At 48.9% G+C, this 18176-nt stretch overlaps 1 protein-coding gene across 1 annotated transcript; it reads right to left on the reverse strand.

Annotated features, from left to right (window-relative positions):
* Positions 1-4753: 4753 nt before the first annotated feature.
* Positions 4754-5146, reverse strand: LOC142663330 (histone H2A type 1-like). The gene has a single exon (XM_075841940.1). The coding sequence runs from the start codon at positions 5144-5146 to the stop codon at positions 4754-4756; it is 393 nt and encodes a 130-aa protein (XP_075698055.1).
* Between the last annotated feature and the right edge of the window lie 13030 nt (positions 5147-18176).

Genomic DNA, 18176 nt, shown 5'->3' on the forward strand with positions numbered 1-18176 from the left:
TGGTAGCGGTTGGGGGAGAGCACCAGAGGGGTGCAGATGTTGCCTTCCGTGGCCGGGGCTTGGCCAGATGACTTTGGCCCGCTCAGGATCTTGCCCTGTGTCCCAGGTGTTTTTTTAGGCTGTACCCTCTCTTCCTCACCAACACTTTCATATTGGGAGGATTGAGAGTCCTCAGCCACTTGCTCCCTCTGGATCCTCCTGACCTCCTCATCCAATTCAGCGTCCCCAAGGGCATCCGTCTCCAGGGCAGGCTCCGGGTTCAGGCCAGAGGTCCGCCCAGTTGCCTGGGTTTCCCTCAGCTCCCTCTCCTTTTGCCTCTTCTCCAGCCTTCGATGGTAGGAAGGCTGGAGCCCTTTCCTTGATGTCTTCACTTGCCCTTTTGCTCCGCCCTCTCTGCACGCCTCCCCACCCACAGGAGCCACCCCACTCTCTCCTCCTGCAGGCTTGGCGACGGCATTGACCACGGAGCGGGGACACCTACTGAATGGGTGACCTAAGTCACCACACAGGTGACACCTAATCTGGTCACACGATGCAGCTAGATGACCTATCCCCCCACAATGAGCGCACTTCTGTACTGTGCAAGCTGCACTCAAATGCGAGGGGTCGCCGCACCGGTGACACAGCCTTGGTTGCCCCTGGTAGAAGACCAGGATACGATCCCTCCCAAGGAAAGCAGAGGATGGGATGTGGGACACAGTTTGCCCCAGACGTTTAAGTTTCACCATAAACGTCCAGGCCCCCTGACCAGATGCCAAACTCGTCCAGGTTCTTCCTGGGCATCTCCGCTACTTCCCCATACCGACTTAGCCAGGTCATGATGTCAACGCAAGAAAGTGACTCGTTACGGGTGAGAACGGTCACCTTCTTGAGACCATTCTGACGGGATATTGCTTGTGCAGCAAAATCCCGCCAGCCGGGCTCGTCCTTCACCAGCTCATAATTCCCCCAGAAGACCTCTAGGCCTCCCGGTTGAACAAAGCTGATGTCGAACTCAGCTGAGCCATGAGGATGTATCAGGGCGAAGTTGTCACGCGCCCTGAAGCCCATCCCCAGAAGCAGCTCCACCACCGTTTTTCTGGGGGGACAGATTTCATTGCCACGCCACCGGAGACGGACCACATTCCTCCTGACCACAGCCTGCCCGGTTGTCGGGTGCGACCACTGATCTCCTCTTTTCTCTCGGAAGGCCTCTAACCCGTACCTATCTATCCAGAAGGATAGATCCCTCTGCACACCCTCTATGGTTAGGGACTGCTTCCCCTCCCTTAAGGCCTGCAGGAGGCGCTGTTGCAAGTGACCCTCCCCAGGGCCCGAGGACGAGGGTGGGCGGGCCGGCGGTCCCCCCCCCACTACCCCGGCATAAGTCCTGCTTGGGGCGCTGGGAAGGGGAGCGCCAGGTCTCCCCACACTTCCGGCTGAAACATCCTCCCGTGATCCTAACACCCTTTTGGCCAAGCCAGGTTCCACATTGTTACGTTTTTCCTTAGCCTTCCCTGCCCTGACCCCCACCCCCACCTCTGCATCATCAGGCGCAACTATGGAGGGGACATAAGCGGCACCTCAACGCAACCCTCCGCATCATTGGTGTCCATGTCACTTGCCAGGGCAGGGAGAGGCACTTCTTCATTTATATTTACATTAGCATTTACATTAACATTTTTATTCACATTTGCATTTTTATTCACATTTGCATTTTTATTCATATTTGCATTTTTATTCATATTTTTATTAATATTTTTTTTTCCACTGTATTTACTGTATTCACTGTATTATTGGCTTCTCTATTCTTTATCATGTTGCTTTCTGCTTCTATAAGCATTTCACATGATGAGCTGCTTTGCAGTGGCCGCTCTGTGCATATGCCAGCCGGGCCACTCCCCTCCTCCGCTCTGGAGTGTCCGGCTCCGCCCCTTTCACCTGCCAGGCTGCACAGCAGCGGCCGCTCCGCGTGTTTACCAGCCAGGCCTCTCCCCTCCTCCACTCTGGAGTGGCCGGCTCCGCCTCCAGCAGAGGCTTTGGCTACGCCCTTGTCCGAGGCGTCGGGAGCCCGCTGGCCTATCACACTGGCCGGTCCCGGTGCGACCGGACCGGCCTCGTTGCAGGCACCCGACCCGCGGGACAGCGGTGCCCTCGACTTCCGGTCCGCCCCCTCCTCCGGTATGCGGCTCACACCGCACACCGGTCTCCGGGGCTCGCCATCAGCCGGGACTAGGGCCACGCCCCCTGCAGCGCTCTGACAGCCAGCGTCGCCCACTTCACAGTGTGCGGCTTCCGGCGCCATCTTGCCCGCCCTCGATGCTATCTCCCCGCTTTCCCGCCCAGACTCCACTGCAGAAGCCGGGGCTGGGGGGTTTGCGGGTCCTGCACGTCGGACCAGAATCTCTTCTGGCCCGGAGTGCAGGGGAGACCCGTGCACATATACAAGTCTCACCTCTCTTCTTTCTTCCATCTGTCTCCTCAGCTTTTTCCATCTCCTCCGCTCTGCTGCTGTACTTCTCTCACCTTCCTCCGGGGGCAGCTCCGTGCCGAAGCTGAACCCCTCCAGCGATACTGGGGATTCCTGGTCACGTATCTGGGTCATCATACCGGGGGGGAGGGGTGCTCCCCCTCGGACACGGAGCTGCTCCCCGAATCTGGCAGCTGTGCTGCACCTGGCAAGATAGAACTCGCCAGAACTGACTGACCCGAATCCTCCTGCACAGGAACCGGTACTGACTTGCCAGGGTTTTCCTCGTCCGCAGTTCCTCTGCTTGCTGTCACCTTGCTTGCTGTCAGTTTTTTTTTTCTTTGTTTTCATTTTGGTTTAATCCTTCCATTTGCTGGAACCTGTCGTCGTTACGTAATTTCTCTGTGAAGGCTCCTCCCCTTTCCAGAATTACGTCTCTCCTGTCTTCCACCTCCTTTACCTCCAGCAGCAGGGAGCGGACCTGTGCCGAGTATTTGGCCCGCCTGCTGCCGGAGGATTTTGCCGCTCTCTGCCGGGCCGCCGTCACTTCTCCTCGGAGCCGCTGCAGGGACTTCCCCAGGTCTTTATATTCCTCGAGGTGGGCCACCAGGCGGGAGCCAAAAGTAGTGGCCTCCTCTCCCGGCCTCAGTGACCCCCACTCCACGAGGTCCCTGCAGCCATGGTGTTCCGGTCCTGCTTCTCCTTGCTCCATTGCCTCTGCTCTCCTGGCGGCATGCTGCGATGCCCCAGCCGCCTGGGGGGGTGAGGCCACATTGCTGCAGCCCCGCGATGTCCTCCTCTCCCCTGGGGCTGGCTCAGCTTTCCCAGCCGACTGGGATGTCCCTCCACCCCCCACCGGTCTGCTCCGGAGGGTGGAGGCCCGGGACTCCATCTCCAGATGGAGCCCCCCTCGGGGCACTCTGCTAGCCCAGGCAGATGTACTATACCTGGGCAGATAACAGAGCAGAGTCCCTGGGAAGGTATGCAAAAAACACCACACCCAAAGTAAGCACCTCCTCTCTCCTCAGAGAGCAAGCCGCATCTGCCAAGAAAAAGGGTCCATTTTTGGAGGGCTTGTGAAAAGCCATTGCTTGTTGCTTTTACATCCATGTATGGAAGAACCCCGGCAGGCATCTGCCAAAAAAAAGGGTCAATTTTTGGAGGGCTTGTCAAAAGCCATTGCTTCTTCTTTTACCACCTTATATGTATGAACCCCGGCAGGCATCAGCCGCCTAAAATGGTTAATTTGTGTACCTTTTTTAACAATGCATTAAGCATACAACATGCACAAGTGCAGTGGTTTCTGTTAGTTATCTCCGTGTCCCATCCGTTTTCCTATAGCCATACATGTTGGCGTAACTTTGACACCTTAAAGACAGCTCAAAAGTACTTGGATACACTCATGGGTGACCTAAGAGTGTTATACAGGGATTCTAGGGCTTTAAAACAGGGTTATACACGATTTTTAGGGGCTTTCTTGTATTACAGGTTCGGTCAGAACTAGTTCGGTCCGAATCAAACTTTTTCATGAAATTCGGCGAACCTGCCGAACCGAACTTTTCATAAGAAACTGATGCAGCTGATACGGCATTTTACAAGAGCAAAACCCAATGTTGGAGGGGCCGTGTTTTCCAAGCTGCTCTCATTGCTACAAATGTTACGAGATTTTCAAAACAAACTAGCAATTTGTAGCACCAAGTTCCACATAAGTATGGACTTGCATTGTCTTGTATGTCACTTTGCCAGACTGCTGGTATAATCGCGCTGCTGGCAATACAATGACAGGAAACAGAATGCACCTATTTCTACTTCGTACTAACACAGTGCGTTGTCTATACTTAGGACTGACCTCATCCCACTAACGCATGAAGTTGCTGCAGAGTAACATTTACTGAGACGCATTCGAAGAATCCAGTGAGACTGGAAGATATAATATAAGATACTATGTAGTCGGGGACGGGTTGTAGATCATGAACACGAATCACTGGAGTAGTTGTACTATTAATGTGTCCTGTACAGTATAGTTAGTGCACCAATGAGGACAGCGCCACCATCTGCACGAGGCAGTAGTGAATGTATAGGTCATGAGTAACGCAGTTCTACACCCACCCACCCTACGGCTTCCTCTTCAATGTTTATCCCCGCGGTATATGAATTCATATGGGTAGATCTCTGTACAAGCAGAGCCACTTATCTGGCGCAGAACGTTTACATATCGGAGATCAGCGGTGAGAGCTCTGTTCTAAGGATCACGTGGGCGGCTCTTAAAAGAGCCTTTGTGGTTAAATGTGGGATAAGCGGCGCTCACTTGCTCTTGGCGCTTTTGCTGCTCTCGGTCTTCTTGGGCAGCAGAACGGCCTGGATGTTGGGCAGGACGCCTCCCTGAGCGATGGTCACACCACCCAGCAGCTTGTTGAGCTCCTCGTCATTGCGCACGGCCAGCTGCAGGTGACGGGGGATGATTCGGGTCTTCTTGTTGTCCCGGGCGGCATTTCCTGCCAGTTCCAGGATCTCAGCGGTCAGATATTCCAGCACAGCGGCCAGGTAGACCGGAGCGCCGGCACCCACCCTCTGAGCGTAGTTGCCCTTGCGGAGAAGTCTGTGCACACGACCGACAGGGAACTGAAGTCCTGCACGGGATGAGCGGGTCTTGGCTTTAGCCCGCACTTTGCCTCCTTGCTTTCCTCTTCCAGACATGTCTATTATCTGATCAGATCTAACGGCTGCGCTCCCACCGTCACTTCTTATACCCGGATGGAGCAGAGAGCTTCTTCTCTGATTGGCCGCATCTAAAACTGATATTCAACGCCAGACACTGTAGCCAATGAGGAAGTAGAATATTTCTATAGACTCGCAGATAACACCACGCCTCCTCCCCTGTCTCTACCAATAGGAACATCTCCCGCCTGAACTCGAATGGAGCAGGAATAAAGCAGCAGCGGCGGATTCTGCTCATTAGGCGCCAAGTAATGTGTCCTGTCCCTGCAGGAAGGACCCAAAGGCTCTTCTAAGAGCCCCCCTCCAAGTCTACAACAGAGTAGCGCAGAGCTGCTGCTGCTGCATTAGGGGCTTGTTATCTGCGGGCTGCACGGGCTGATTCTTCTACATCCAACGATACCGTGAAACGCACAATTCCAACGTCCGCTACCAATCTCCAGTATAAAGGGGGTGACGTACATACATGTAACACGTCTTTATTACATCCGTATCGTTCCTGAATTACCGGCATTATGTCCCTGTCCTCTCATGTGACCGGCATTATGTCCCTGTCCTCTCATGTGACCGGCATGTCCTATGTAGGAGGGTACAGGGACACAATGCCGGTAACATGTCCCTGTTCCCTCATCTTCCAGACATTGTCCCTGTTCCTTCATATTACCGGCTTTATGTCCCTGTTCCCTCATCTTCCAGACATTGTCCCTGTTCCTTCATATTACCGGCTTTATGTACCTGTTCCCTCATCTTCCAGACATTATGTCCCTGTTCCTTCATATTACTGGCTTTATGTCCCTGTTCCCTCATATTACCGGCATTATGTCCCTGTTCCTTCATATTAGCGGCATTATGTCCCTGCTCCCTCATCTTACAGGCATTATGTCCCTCTTCCTTCAAATTACCGGCATTTTGTCCCTGTTTCTTCTTATTACAGGCATTATGTCCCTGTTCCAACATATTACCGGCATTATGTCCCTGTTCCTTCATATTACAGGCATTATGTCCTTGTTCCTTCATATTACCGGCATTATGTCCCTGTTCATTCATATTACAGGCATTATGTCCCTGTTCCCTCATATTACCGGCATTATGTCCATGTTCCTTCATATTACAGGCATTATGTCCTTGTTCCTTCCTATTACCGCCATTACGTCCCTGTTCCTTCATATTACCGGCATTTTTTCCCTGTTTCTTCTTATTACAGGCATTATGTCCCTGTTCCTTCATATTACCGGCATTATGTCCCTGTTCCTACATATTACCGGCATTATGTCCCTGTTCCTTCATATTACAGGCATTATGTCCCTGTTCCTTCATATAACAGGCATTTTGTCCCTGTTTCTTCTTATTACAGGCATTATGTCCCTGTTCCAACATATTACCGGCATTATGTCCCTGTTCATTCATATTACAGGCATTATGTCCCTGTTCCCTCATATTACCGGCATTATGTCCATGTTCCTTCATATTACAGGCATTATGTCCTTGTTCCTTCCTATTACCGCCATTACGTCCCTGTTCCTTCATATTACCGGCATTTTTTCCCTGTTTCTTCTTATTACAGGCATTATGTCCCTGTTCCTTCATATTACCGGCATTATGTCCCTGTTCCTACATATTACCGGCATTATGTCCCTGTTCCTTCATATTACAGGCATTATGTCCCTGTTCCTTCATATAACAGGCATTTTGTCCCTGTTTCTTCTTATTACAGGCATTATGTCCCTGTTCCAACATATTACCGGCATTATGTCCCTGTTCCTTCATATTACAGGCATTATGTCCTTGTTCCTTCTTATTACCGGCATTATGTCCCTGTTCATTCATATTACAGGCATTATGTCCCTGTTCCCTCATATTACCGGCATTATGTCCATGTTCCTTCATATTACCGGCATTATGTCCCTGTTCCTTCATATTACCGGCATTATGTCCCTGTTCCTTCATATTACTGCCATTACGTCCCTGTTCCTTCATATTACCGGCATTTTTTCCCTGTTTCTTCTTATTACAGGCATTATGTCCCTGTTCCTTCATATTACCGGCATTATGTCCCTGTTCCTTCATATTACCGGCATTTTTTCCCTGTTTCTTCTTATTACGGGCATTACGTCCCTGTTCCTTCATGTTACAGGCATTATGTCCCTGTTCCTTTATATTACCGGCATTATGTCCCTGTTCCTTCATATTACCGGCATTATGTCCCTGTTCCTTCATATTACCGGCATTATGTCCCTGCTACCTCATCTTACAGGCATTATGTCCCTGTTCCTTCATATTACCGGAGTTATGTTCTTGTTTGTAGCCTCAAACTCTGGTTGACTGGTTATTGTAATACAGGCGGAGCAGACTCTGGTGTCTCGTCTGTGCCGGATGTTGTAATACAGGCGGAGCAGACTCTAGTGTCTCGTCTGTGCCGGGTGTTGTAATACAAGTGGAGCAGACTCTGGTGTCTCCTCTGTGCCGGGTATTGTAATACAAGTGGAGCAGACTCTGGTGTCTCGTCTGTGCCGGGTGTTGTAATACAGGCGGAGCAGACTCTGGTGTCTCGTCTGTGCCGGGTGTTGTAATACAAGTGGAGCAGACTCTGGTGTCTCCTCTGTGCCAGGTATTGTAATACAAGTGGAGCAGACTCTGGTGTCACACGACCTATTTTCAGACGTAATTCAGGCGTTTTACGCCTCGAATTAAGCCTGAAAAGACGTCTCCATTACGTCTGCAAACATCTGCTCGTTGCTTGCAATGAGTTTTACGATGTTCTGTTCAGACAAGCTGTAATTTTACACGTCGCTGTCAAAAAACGGCACGTAAAAATACGCCCGCGTCAAACAAGTGCAGGACACTTCTTGGGACGTTTTTGGAGTCATTATTCATTGACTCCAATGAAGAACAGCTCCAATTACGTCTGTAAAGGACGGCGCGAAAAACGCAAGTACTTGCAATTACGTCTGAAATTCAGGAGCTGTTTTCGCCTGAAAACAGCTCCATAATTTCAGACGTATTTTGCGTGTGAACATATCCTTATTGTTACACATGATTAGCAGACTGTGGTGTCTCGTCTGTGCTGGTTTGTTGTAGAAGAGTAGCAGCAGACTCTTTGGCGTAACTACAGCAGCTGCTACCTACGGGGCCCGCGGCTTGTGGGGGACAGTGCCGCCAGCTGACACGCTCCCCCCATATGCTCGGTAGCGCCGCTAGCAGCCATTATGGCTAGTACAGCGGTAGTGCTGCTACTATGGGGCCCACGCCTCCGAGCCTCTAACAAGTATAGGCAGGGCGACACAGGCCCTCTCATGCCCGTAGGCGTCGCTACCACCAGAGGGGGCCCCGGTGCTAGCGACAGCCAAATACATGCATTAGCACTGAATGGCCGGGCATGTTTTGTGCCTGACCATTCAGCTGATTGGCTAGCGGTGCTTTGACGTCATCGCACCGCTTCCGTGCTTGAAAGGTGCTGATTGACGGGGCAAGTCATTCTGCCCCGCCAATCAGCGTCATTGAACGACACGTTGTTCAGCTCCTGCAGACCCGCTCAGAAGAGAGCATGTCTGCATTGTCAGCGGACAGGGTGGGAACGGGGTCATGTGAGCATGTAAAGTTTTTTTCTCATAAAACTGTGAGTGGCATTATCTATAGTGGGGGCTCTATCTACAGGGGGGTCGTCTATATGTGGGCCACTATATAAAGGGGGTCTATTTGTGGGGATGTGGGCACAATCTACAGGGGTGGTCTATATGTGGGGATGTGGTGCACTATATACAGGGGAGGGTCTATATGTTGGGATGTGGGCCACTATATACAGTGAAGGAAATAAGTATTTGATCCCTTGCTGATTTTGTAAGTTTGCCCACTGTCAAAGACATGAACAGTCTAGAATTATTAGGCTAGGTTAATTTTACCAGTGAGAGACAGATTATATAAAAAGAAAAAACAGAAAATCACATTGTTAAAATTATATATATTTATTTGCATTGTGCACAGAGAAATAAGTATTTGATCCCTTTGGCATACAAGACTTAATACTTGGTGGCAAAACCCTTGTTGGCAAGCACAGCAGTCAGATGTTTTTTGTAGTTGATGATGAGGTTTGCACACATGTTAGATGGAATTTTGGCCCACTCCCCTTTGCAGATCATCTGTAAATCATTAAGATTTCGAGGCTGTCGCTTGGCAACTCGGATCTTCAGCTCCCTCCATAAGTTTTCGATGGGATTAAGGTCTGGAGACTGGCTAGGCCACTCCATGACCTTAATGTGCTTCTTTTTGAGCCACTCCTTTGTTGCCTTGGCTGTATGTTTCGGGTCATTGTCGTGCTGGAAGACCCAGCCACGAGCCATTTTTAATGTCCTGGTGGAGTGAAGGAGGTTGTCACTCAGGATTTGACGGTACATGGCTCCTTCCATTCTCCCATTGATGCGGTGAAGAGCTCAATTTTAGTCTCATCTGACCACAGCACCTTCTCCCAATCACTCTCAGAATCATCCAGATGTTCATTTGCAGACTTCAGACGGGCCTGTACATGTGCCTTCTTGAGCAGGGGGACCTTGCGGGCACTGCAGGATTTTAATCCATTACGGCGTAATGTGTTACCAATGGTTTTCTTGGTGACTGTGGTCCCAGCTGCCTTGAGATCATTAACAAGTTCCCCCCGTGTAGTTTTCGGCTGAGCTCTCACCTTCCTCAGGATCTAGGATACCCCACGAGGTGAGATTTTGCATGGAGCCCCAGATCGATGTCGATTGACAGTCATTTTGTATGTCTTCCATTTTCTTACTATTGCACCAACAGTTGTCTCCTTCTCACCCAGCGTCTTACTTATGGTTTTGCAGCCCATTCCAGCCTTGTGCAGGTCTATGATCTTGTCCCTGACATCCTTAGAAAGCTATTTGGTCTTGCCCATGTTGTAGAGGTTAGAGTCAGACTGATTAATTGAGTCTGTGGACAGGAGTCTTTTATACAGGTGACCATGTAAGAGCTGTCTATAATGCAGGCACCAAGTTGATTTGGAGCGTGTAACTGGTCTGGAGGAGGCTGAACTCTTAATGGTTGGTAGGGGATCAAATCCTTATTTCTCTGTGCACAATGCAAATAAATATATATAATTTTGACTATGTGATTTTCTGTTTTTTTTTATTTTATATAATCTATCTCTCACTGGTAAAATTAACCTAGCCTAAAAATTCTAGACTGTTCGTGTCTTTGACAGTGGGCAAACTTACAAAATCAGCAAGGGATCAAATACTTATTTCCTTCACTGTACAGGGGGGTCTATATGTGGGGATGTGGGCCACTATATACAGGGGGGTCTATATGTGGAGATGTGGGCCACTATATACAGTATATACAGGGGGGTCTATATTTGGGCTACTGTCTACTGAGCTTTGTTCTAGTGCTGTATATATGTACTGAGCTTGGTTCTATTGCTGTATATATATGTATTGAGCTTGGTACTGGTGCTGTATATATGTACTAAGCTTGGTACTGGTGCTGTATAGATGTACTGAGCTTGGTACTGGTGCTGTATATATGTACTGAGCTTGGTACTGGTGCTGTATATATGTACTGAGCTTGGTACTGGTGCTGTATATATGTACTGAGCTTTGTTCTAGTGCTGTATATATGTACTGAGCTTGGTTCTATTGCTGTATATATATGTATTGAGCTTGGTACTGGTGCTGTATATATGTACTGAGCTTGGTTCTGGTGCTGTATATATGTACTGAGCTTGGTTCTGGTGCTGTATATATGTACTGAGCTTGGTTCTATTGCTGTATATATGTCAGAGCTTGGTTCTGGAGCTGTAATTATATAGGATATATTTATAACAAAATTGCAGGGCAGATGGAATTTTTCTCAATTCATTGTATATTTCATGGGAACCTGTCTGGTAGTTTTAACCCCTTGAACCGTCACCATGCGGTAATACATGATCTGACAGTATTCCGCTGTATGTTTTTTTCAGATGCAGCAAAATCCTTAAAATCCACTTTTAAAACGACGCACACTATATGCTAATTACTCATTAGAGGGTCATGGGGCGGTGCCGATATCCTCACGAGTCACATAGTCCTGCCTCCAAACCCACCTTTCCATGTTTGAGTGACATCTCCCTGGCTGATACAACTTTCTCGGATGTGCCATTGCCTTCTGGCACTATACATAAGGGGGAGAGCTGTGTGGCACTATACACAAGGGGGAGAGATCTGTGGCACTATACAAAAGGGGGAGAGCTGTGTGGCACTATACACAAAGGGGGCTGTGTGGCACTATACACAAGGGGGAGAGCTGTGTGGTACTATACACAAAGGGGGGCTGTGTGGCACTATACACAAAGGGGGCTGTGTGGCACTATACACAAGGGGGAGAGATGTGTGGCACTATACACAAAGGGGGCTGTGTGGCACTATACACAAGGGGGAGAGCTGTGTGGCACTATACACAAGGGGGAGAGATGTGTGGCACTATACACAAAGGGGGCTGTGTGGCACTATACACAAAGGGGGCTGTGTTGCACTATACACAAGGGGGAGCTGTGTGGCACTTTACACATAGGGTGGCTGTGTGGCACTATACACATGGGGGAGAGCTGTGTTGCACTATACACAAAGGGGGGCTGTGTGGCACTATACACAAGGGGGGGCTGTGTGGCACTTTACACATAGGGTGGCTGTGTGGCACTATACACATGGGGGAACTGTATGCCACTATTTACAAGGGGGAGGGCTGTGGCACAATCTACAGGTGTCTGTGTGTGGCACTATCTAGCAGAGAAGTAGTTGAGATCCAGCGCAGAAATGGAGAGTTATTCAGAGATATGTTAAAATGGAATCTAGTTCCAATTTTATTGGATAAATATACATAAAAACAGGGAGTCTTATTCCCACAGCGGGTAAGGTGGATGTAGATGGAAGAAAATAGATGCGTAGCCTACGCGTTTCAGACGATAGCCTCATTCTCAGCCATGACTAAGGACGAGTCTATCGTCTGAAACGCGTAGGCTACGCATCTATTTTCTTCCATCTACATCCACCTTACCCGCTGTGGGAATAAGACTCCCTGTTTTTATGTATATTTATCCAATAAAATTGGAACTAGATTCCATTTTAACATATCTCTGAATAACTCTCCATTTCTGCGCTGGATCTCAACTACTTCTCTGCTACAATTTCACCAACGTGTGCCGACACGAGGATCCGTGCGCAACAGGCATTTGAAATTCTTCTGCCTTAAGGTGAGCTGGAGGTCCCCTCCTATTTACTTTCTATATGTGGCACTATCTACTAAGGGGAAGCTGTGCTGCACTTTCTACTTAGGGGGGCTGTGTGGCACTATATACAAGGGAGGGGGCTGTGTGGCACTCTATACAGTGGGGGGTTTATGGCAATCTACAAGGGGGAGGTGGGGGTGCTATCTACAAATAGGGTGACACTGTCTACAGGGGGGCTGTATGGCACATTCTACAGGGGGCACTATTTATAAGGGGGGGCTGCTTGTGGCACCCGAGGGGGGGGCGGCCAAGAGTTTGCTATGGGGCCCAGTCTTTCCTAGTTACGCCCCTGAGCAGACGTTAGTGTCTCGTCTAGCTATATAATGCAAGTGGAACAGCCTCTATAGATGATGCGCTGCAGGAAAAAACATACAAAATATAATGTCGAGTGCCACGGTGTGGTCACCGCGGGGAACTGTTTACTTTCATGGATGAAGTAATAGCGCCATTATGTGGTCATCGCTGGTATTACTGACTATATTTTACGACCTTATTACTTATGGAAGGCTGCATTGGCTATACGGCGCAGCAGCGCCATCGTGGGGTCAATTCTGGGAAATGCTCACTAAATTCAATGTAATTCAGACAGCCTTAGGGTATGTTCACACGGCCTATTTACGGACGTAATTCGGGCGTTTTTGCCCCGAAATATGTCCGAAAATAGCGCCTCAATAGCGCTGAAAAACATCTGCCCATTGAAAGCAATGGGCAGACGTTTGTCTGTTCACACGAGGCGTATTTTACGCGCCGCTGTCAAAAGACGGAGCGTAAATAGACGCCCGCGTCAAAGAAGTGACCTGTCACTTCTTTGGCCGTAATTTGAGCCGTTATTCATTGACTCCAATGAATAGCAGCGCCAATTACGCCCGTAATTGACGCGGCGTTCAAGCGCCTGCACATGCCGTTACGGCTGATATTACGGGGATGTTTTCAGGCTGAAACATCCCCGTAATTTCAGCCGTAACGGACGCCCTCGTGTGAACATACCCTTAGTGATACGCTAAGCAGCGCCATCGTGTGGTCAATGCTGAGAAATCTCACTAAATTGAATGTAATGCAGGCAGACTAGTAATACACTGTGCAGCAGCGCCATCTTGTGGTCGATGCTGGCAAATGCGCACTATATTCAATGTAATTCAGGCTGACTTAGGGATACGCTGAGCAGCAGCGCCATCGTGTGGCCCACGCTGAGAAATGCTCACTAAATTCAATATAATGCAGGTAGCCCAGTGATACGCTGAGCAGGAGCGCCATCGTGTGGTCAATGCTGGGAAATGCATAATCAATTAAATGTAAGGGTATGTTCACACGGCAGCGTCCGTAACGGCTGAAATTACGGGGCTGTGTGAATTTACCCTAATTCAGACCGAATTAGTGACACGCTGAGCAGCAGCGCCATCGTGTGGTCAATGCTGTGAAATGCTCACTAAATTCAATGTAATGCAGGCAGCCTAGTGATACAAGGAGCAGCAGCGCGCCATCGTGTGGTCACCGCGGGGAACTTTTTACTTTCAAATTATTCCGATATTGTATATTTTAATGAATAATATAGCAATACTGCAGGGAATTTATAGACCTAGTTTTATATGATGCAGACAGCACAAAAGATGTGCAGTAGCAACAGCGGCCTCGTGTGGTCACAGATGGCAACTGTCTTGGTAGGCCATCTGAGTACCCGGAGAAAAATGACTGGAACACACAAACAGGAAGTGACGTTTATGACTTCTGGGTGAAGCGAGGCAATCATTCAGGTATTTACAGTCAGAATCTTTCCTGTCCGTTTATTAGGTGTCAGTGTGTGACGCATGATGCGCGTAGTATAAACATATTCAGCTTCTTTGTATGTGAGATTTTTACTAAAATGCTAATCAGGCGGATGATGAACGCAATCTGTACTATGGCCACCAGGTGGCGCTGTGACATAGCATTATTATATTATTACCATTTACATGTTCCAGAATCAAACCTCACACTTTTTGGAGATATAAAACAGATATTTGATCTTTTTTCAGAGCCCCTGTGACACCCCCCTCTCCTATGTAACCGTGGTAACACCAGTGTAGCCACAATGGTATGTTCACATGAAATTCAGATGTAATTCAGGCGTTTTAGGCTATGTTCACACAGAGGTTTTTTTTCCGGAAACCGCGCCAAAAAACTTGTCAAAAATGGCTCGAAAATGCCTCCCATTGATTTCAATGGGAGGCGGAGGCGTCTTTTTCCCGCCAGCGGTAAAACCGCCTCGTGGGAAAAAGAAGCAACATGCCCTATTTTTGTGCTTTTACGCCTCTGACCTCCCATTGACTTCAATCGGAGGCAGAGAAAGCGTATTTTGCGGCGTTATATGCCCGCGGCGCTCAATGGCTGCGGGCGAAAAATGCTGCGAAAATCGGCGTGCAGGGAGAGGTAAATCTGCCTCAAACTTCCAAACGGAATTTTGAGGCAGAAATTCCGCCTGCAAAAAACTCTGTGTGAACCCAGCCTTACGCCTCGATTTACGCCTGAAAAACCGTCTCCATTACGCCTACAAACATCTGCCCGTGGCTTGCAATGGGTTTTACGATGTTCTGTTCAGACAAGGAGCAATTTTACGCGTCGCTGTCAAAATACGGCGCTTAAAATGACGGCTCGTCAAAAGAAGTGCAGGTCACTTCTTGGGACGTTTTTGGAGCCGTTTTTCATTGACTCTATTGAAAACAGCTCCAAGAACGGCCACAAAAACACAGCGAAAAACGCGAGTGGCTCAAAAAACGTCTGAAAGTCACGAGCTATTTTTCCTTGAAAACTGCTCCTGATTTTCAGACGTTTTTTAAGCTTTTTTTGCTAGAGTCAATGAAAAAACGGCTCCAAAAACGTCCCAAGAAGTGACATGCACTTCTTTTTCGCGACCGTTATTTTACGCGTAAAAAAACGCTCTGTCGGAACAGAACGCCGTTTTGAAATCAATGTTTCTACTTCCGATCTTCCGGACGCTTTTCGGACGTTTACAGCCGGAAAAACGGCCAAAAATAGACCGTATGAACATACCCTAAGGGTATGTTCACACCACAACGCAAAATACGTATGAAATTACGGTGCTGTTTTCAGAAGAAAACAGCTTCTGAATTTCAGACGTTTTTGCATGAACTCGCATTTTTCGCGGCGTCTTTTACGGACGTAATTGGAGCTGTTCTTCATTGGCGGAAAAACGTCTCCAAATACATTCGGAGAAGTGTCCTGCACTTCTTTGACGCGGGCATAATTTTACGCGCCGTCTTTTGATAGCGACGCGTAAAATTACACCTCGTGGGAACAGAACATCGTATAACCCATTGCAGGCAATGGGCAGATGTTTGCCGACGTATTGGAGCCGTCTTTTCAGCCGTAATTCGAGGCGTATAACGCCTCCATTACGTCTGAAAATAGGTCGTGTGCACATACCCTTACAGTGACGGTCACAGTGCCCACATGACAGCAACAGTCAAGGGCCCCCAGAACAGTGACAGCCATAGTGCTCCCATAACATTGACTGTTGCTGTTATGTGGGCACTGTGAGGCTGGATTCACATGAGCACATTACGTCCGTAATGGACGGAACGTAATTCGGGCGCTAATCCCGGACCGAACACACTGCAGGGAGCCGGGCTCCTAGCATCATAGTTATGTACGATGCTAGGAGTTCCTGCCTCTCCGTGGAACTACTGTCCCGTACTGAAAACATGATCACAGTACGGGACAGTTGTCCCGCAGCGAGGCAGGGACTCCTAGCGTCGTACATAACTATGATGCTAGGAGCCCGGCTCCCTGCAGTGTGTTCGGTCCGGGATTAGTGGCCGAAATACGTTGCGTCCATTACGGACGTAATGTGCTCGAGTGAATCCAGCCTGACTGTTACTGTTATGGGAGCACTATGGCTGTCACTGTTCTGGGGAGAGTTGGTTGTCCCTCTTATGGAGGACTTTGACAGTTACAGTGCCCACATAACAGCAACAGTCAAAGTCCTCCATAACAGGGACAACCGACTCTCCCCCAGGAAAGTGACTGTCACTGTGACAGTCACAGTGCCCACATAAAAGCAACAGTCAAAGTCCCCCATAACAGTTGATTAACAGCTGATGGCCACTGTTACATTGTTTGAATATATCAATTGCATCATCATCAGTTTTTTTGTCTCAAGTGATTACAACTGATGCAAAAACCGATTAAAATATGTATCAGTTGCATCAGAATTTTTCACAATTTTTACTACAAAACCATCAGTTGTCGTTAGTTGTCATCCGTTTTTAACATCAGTTTTTACCACAATGGTCCACCAAAAAGGTTGTCTGGGGTCTGAAAATGTCACACCCCCTCTGTATATAATGCCACACCCCCCTGTAGATAACGCCACACAGCGCCCACTGTAGATTGTGCCACACAGCGCCCCCCTGTAGATAGCACCAGATACATATAGCGCTAACCCCCTTCTCCTGTAGATAGTGCCACTCAAGCTCCCTCTAGCATATATGGACAGTGGCGTCAGGGGTTACTCCCTAAACGGAATCCCCGGCCGCAGCATTACGAATGCTGTGGCCGGAGATTGCCTCAAGAAGGACCACGCCACTGTCTATATATGGACAGTGACGTCAGTGTCTACTCCTTGAGTGGAATCCCCTTGCCGACTCTGACGTCAGGGATCTCCTCCTGGAGCGGAATCCCTGGCCAATGTCCAAATGTGGACATTAACCTCAGGGGTTTCCTCTTGGAGCCAAGATCATCGGCAATGGGGATTCCGGACAATCAGTAGCCACTGACGTCACTGTCCATATATGGACAGTGACGTCAAGGGCTTCCCCGTAGGTAGCGCTGTGGCCAGAGAGTCCTCAGCAAGCGGAGGAGCTCCCTCTGCTTCTCCGCTCTGAACTAATTCTGAAGCAGGGAGCTGATGGTTCTTCAGAATTGGGTTCAACTCTATCTGCGTCCTGAGGATGCAGATACAGTTGACAGCGGGACATACCCCCGGCCGCCTTTCCGCCAGGTGCTGCTGGTAGGTGGATGCGGCAGCACCTGGTGTTCATCAGGCCACTGTTAAAATAGATAGGATACGGCGCCGGACATCCTGGGAGCCAGACCAAAAAACACTGCAGGTAACGTTTTTGGATCCTGGTTCCTGCACTGGTCTATCACTGTACGGAGCCACAACTGATGTTCTCTGTGCCAGGACAGATCACATAGAAAGCTATGGGATCCGTTCTAGCATCAGTTTCACTCCGGCTGTTCTGCAACACGATGGAGGGAAACTGACAGGAGCAACGGTCATATGTGAACGGCCCCTAATCTGGCATTGATAACAAATATTTGGTGAAAGTTTTTGGTGGATTGTCAGGATTTTCTCGGTACAGCGTCAGTTCTGAGCATGTTGAAGGTATCAGTGTCTGGAGAGGAGCTGGGTCAGGTGAGATGTGGACACTTCAGTTCAGGCATTATAATGACCGACAACATTATAACCTCTGACAAGGACATTACCTGACTGGACCATAAAGTTGACTTGTTTACAGAACGCTGAGTTGGCTCCATTTTTGGTCAGAGATCTCCAAGTGTAATACTGGAAGGTTCCCACGGCTAAAGAGAGTTCAGTGCTCCAGAATTAAAGGGGTTGTCCGGGCAGGGGGCGGTTTTTCATACTGATGACCTTTCTATAGGATAGGTCACCGGTATATCATTGATGGGGTCCGTTCCGGAAGCAGATGGCTCACAGTATAGCGGCCGTGAATGGGACTGGAGCTG

This window comes from Rhinoderma darwinii, chromosome 11 (genome assembly GCF_050947455.1).
Source record: "Rhinoderma darwinii isolate aRhiDar2 chromosome 11, aRhiDar2.hap1, whole genome shotgun sequence".
Lineage (NCBI taxonomy): Eukaryota > Metazoa > Chordata > Amphibia > Anura > Rhinodermatidae > Rhinoderma > Rhinoderma darwinii.

Excerpts from the sequence above, each read along its gene's own strand:
- LOC142663330 (XM_075841940.1), bottom strand. The coding sequence starts at position 5,146 with ATGTCTGGAAGAGGAAAGCAAGGAGGCAAAGTGCGGGCTAAAGCCAAG.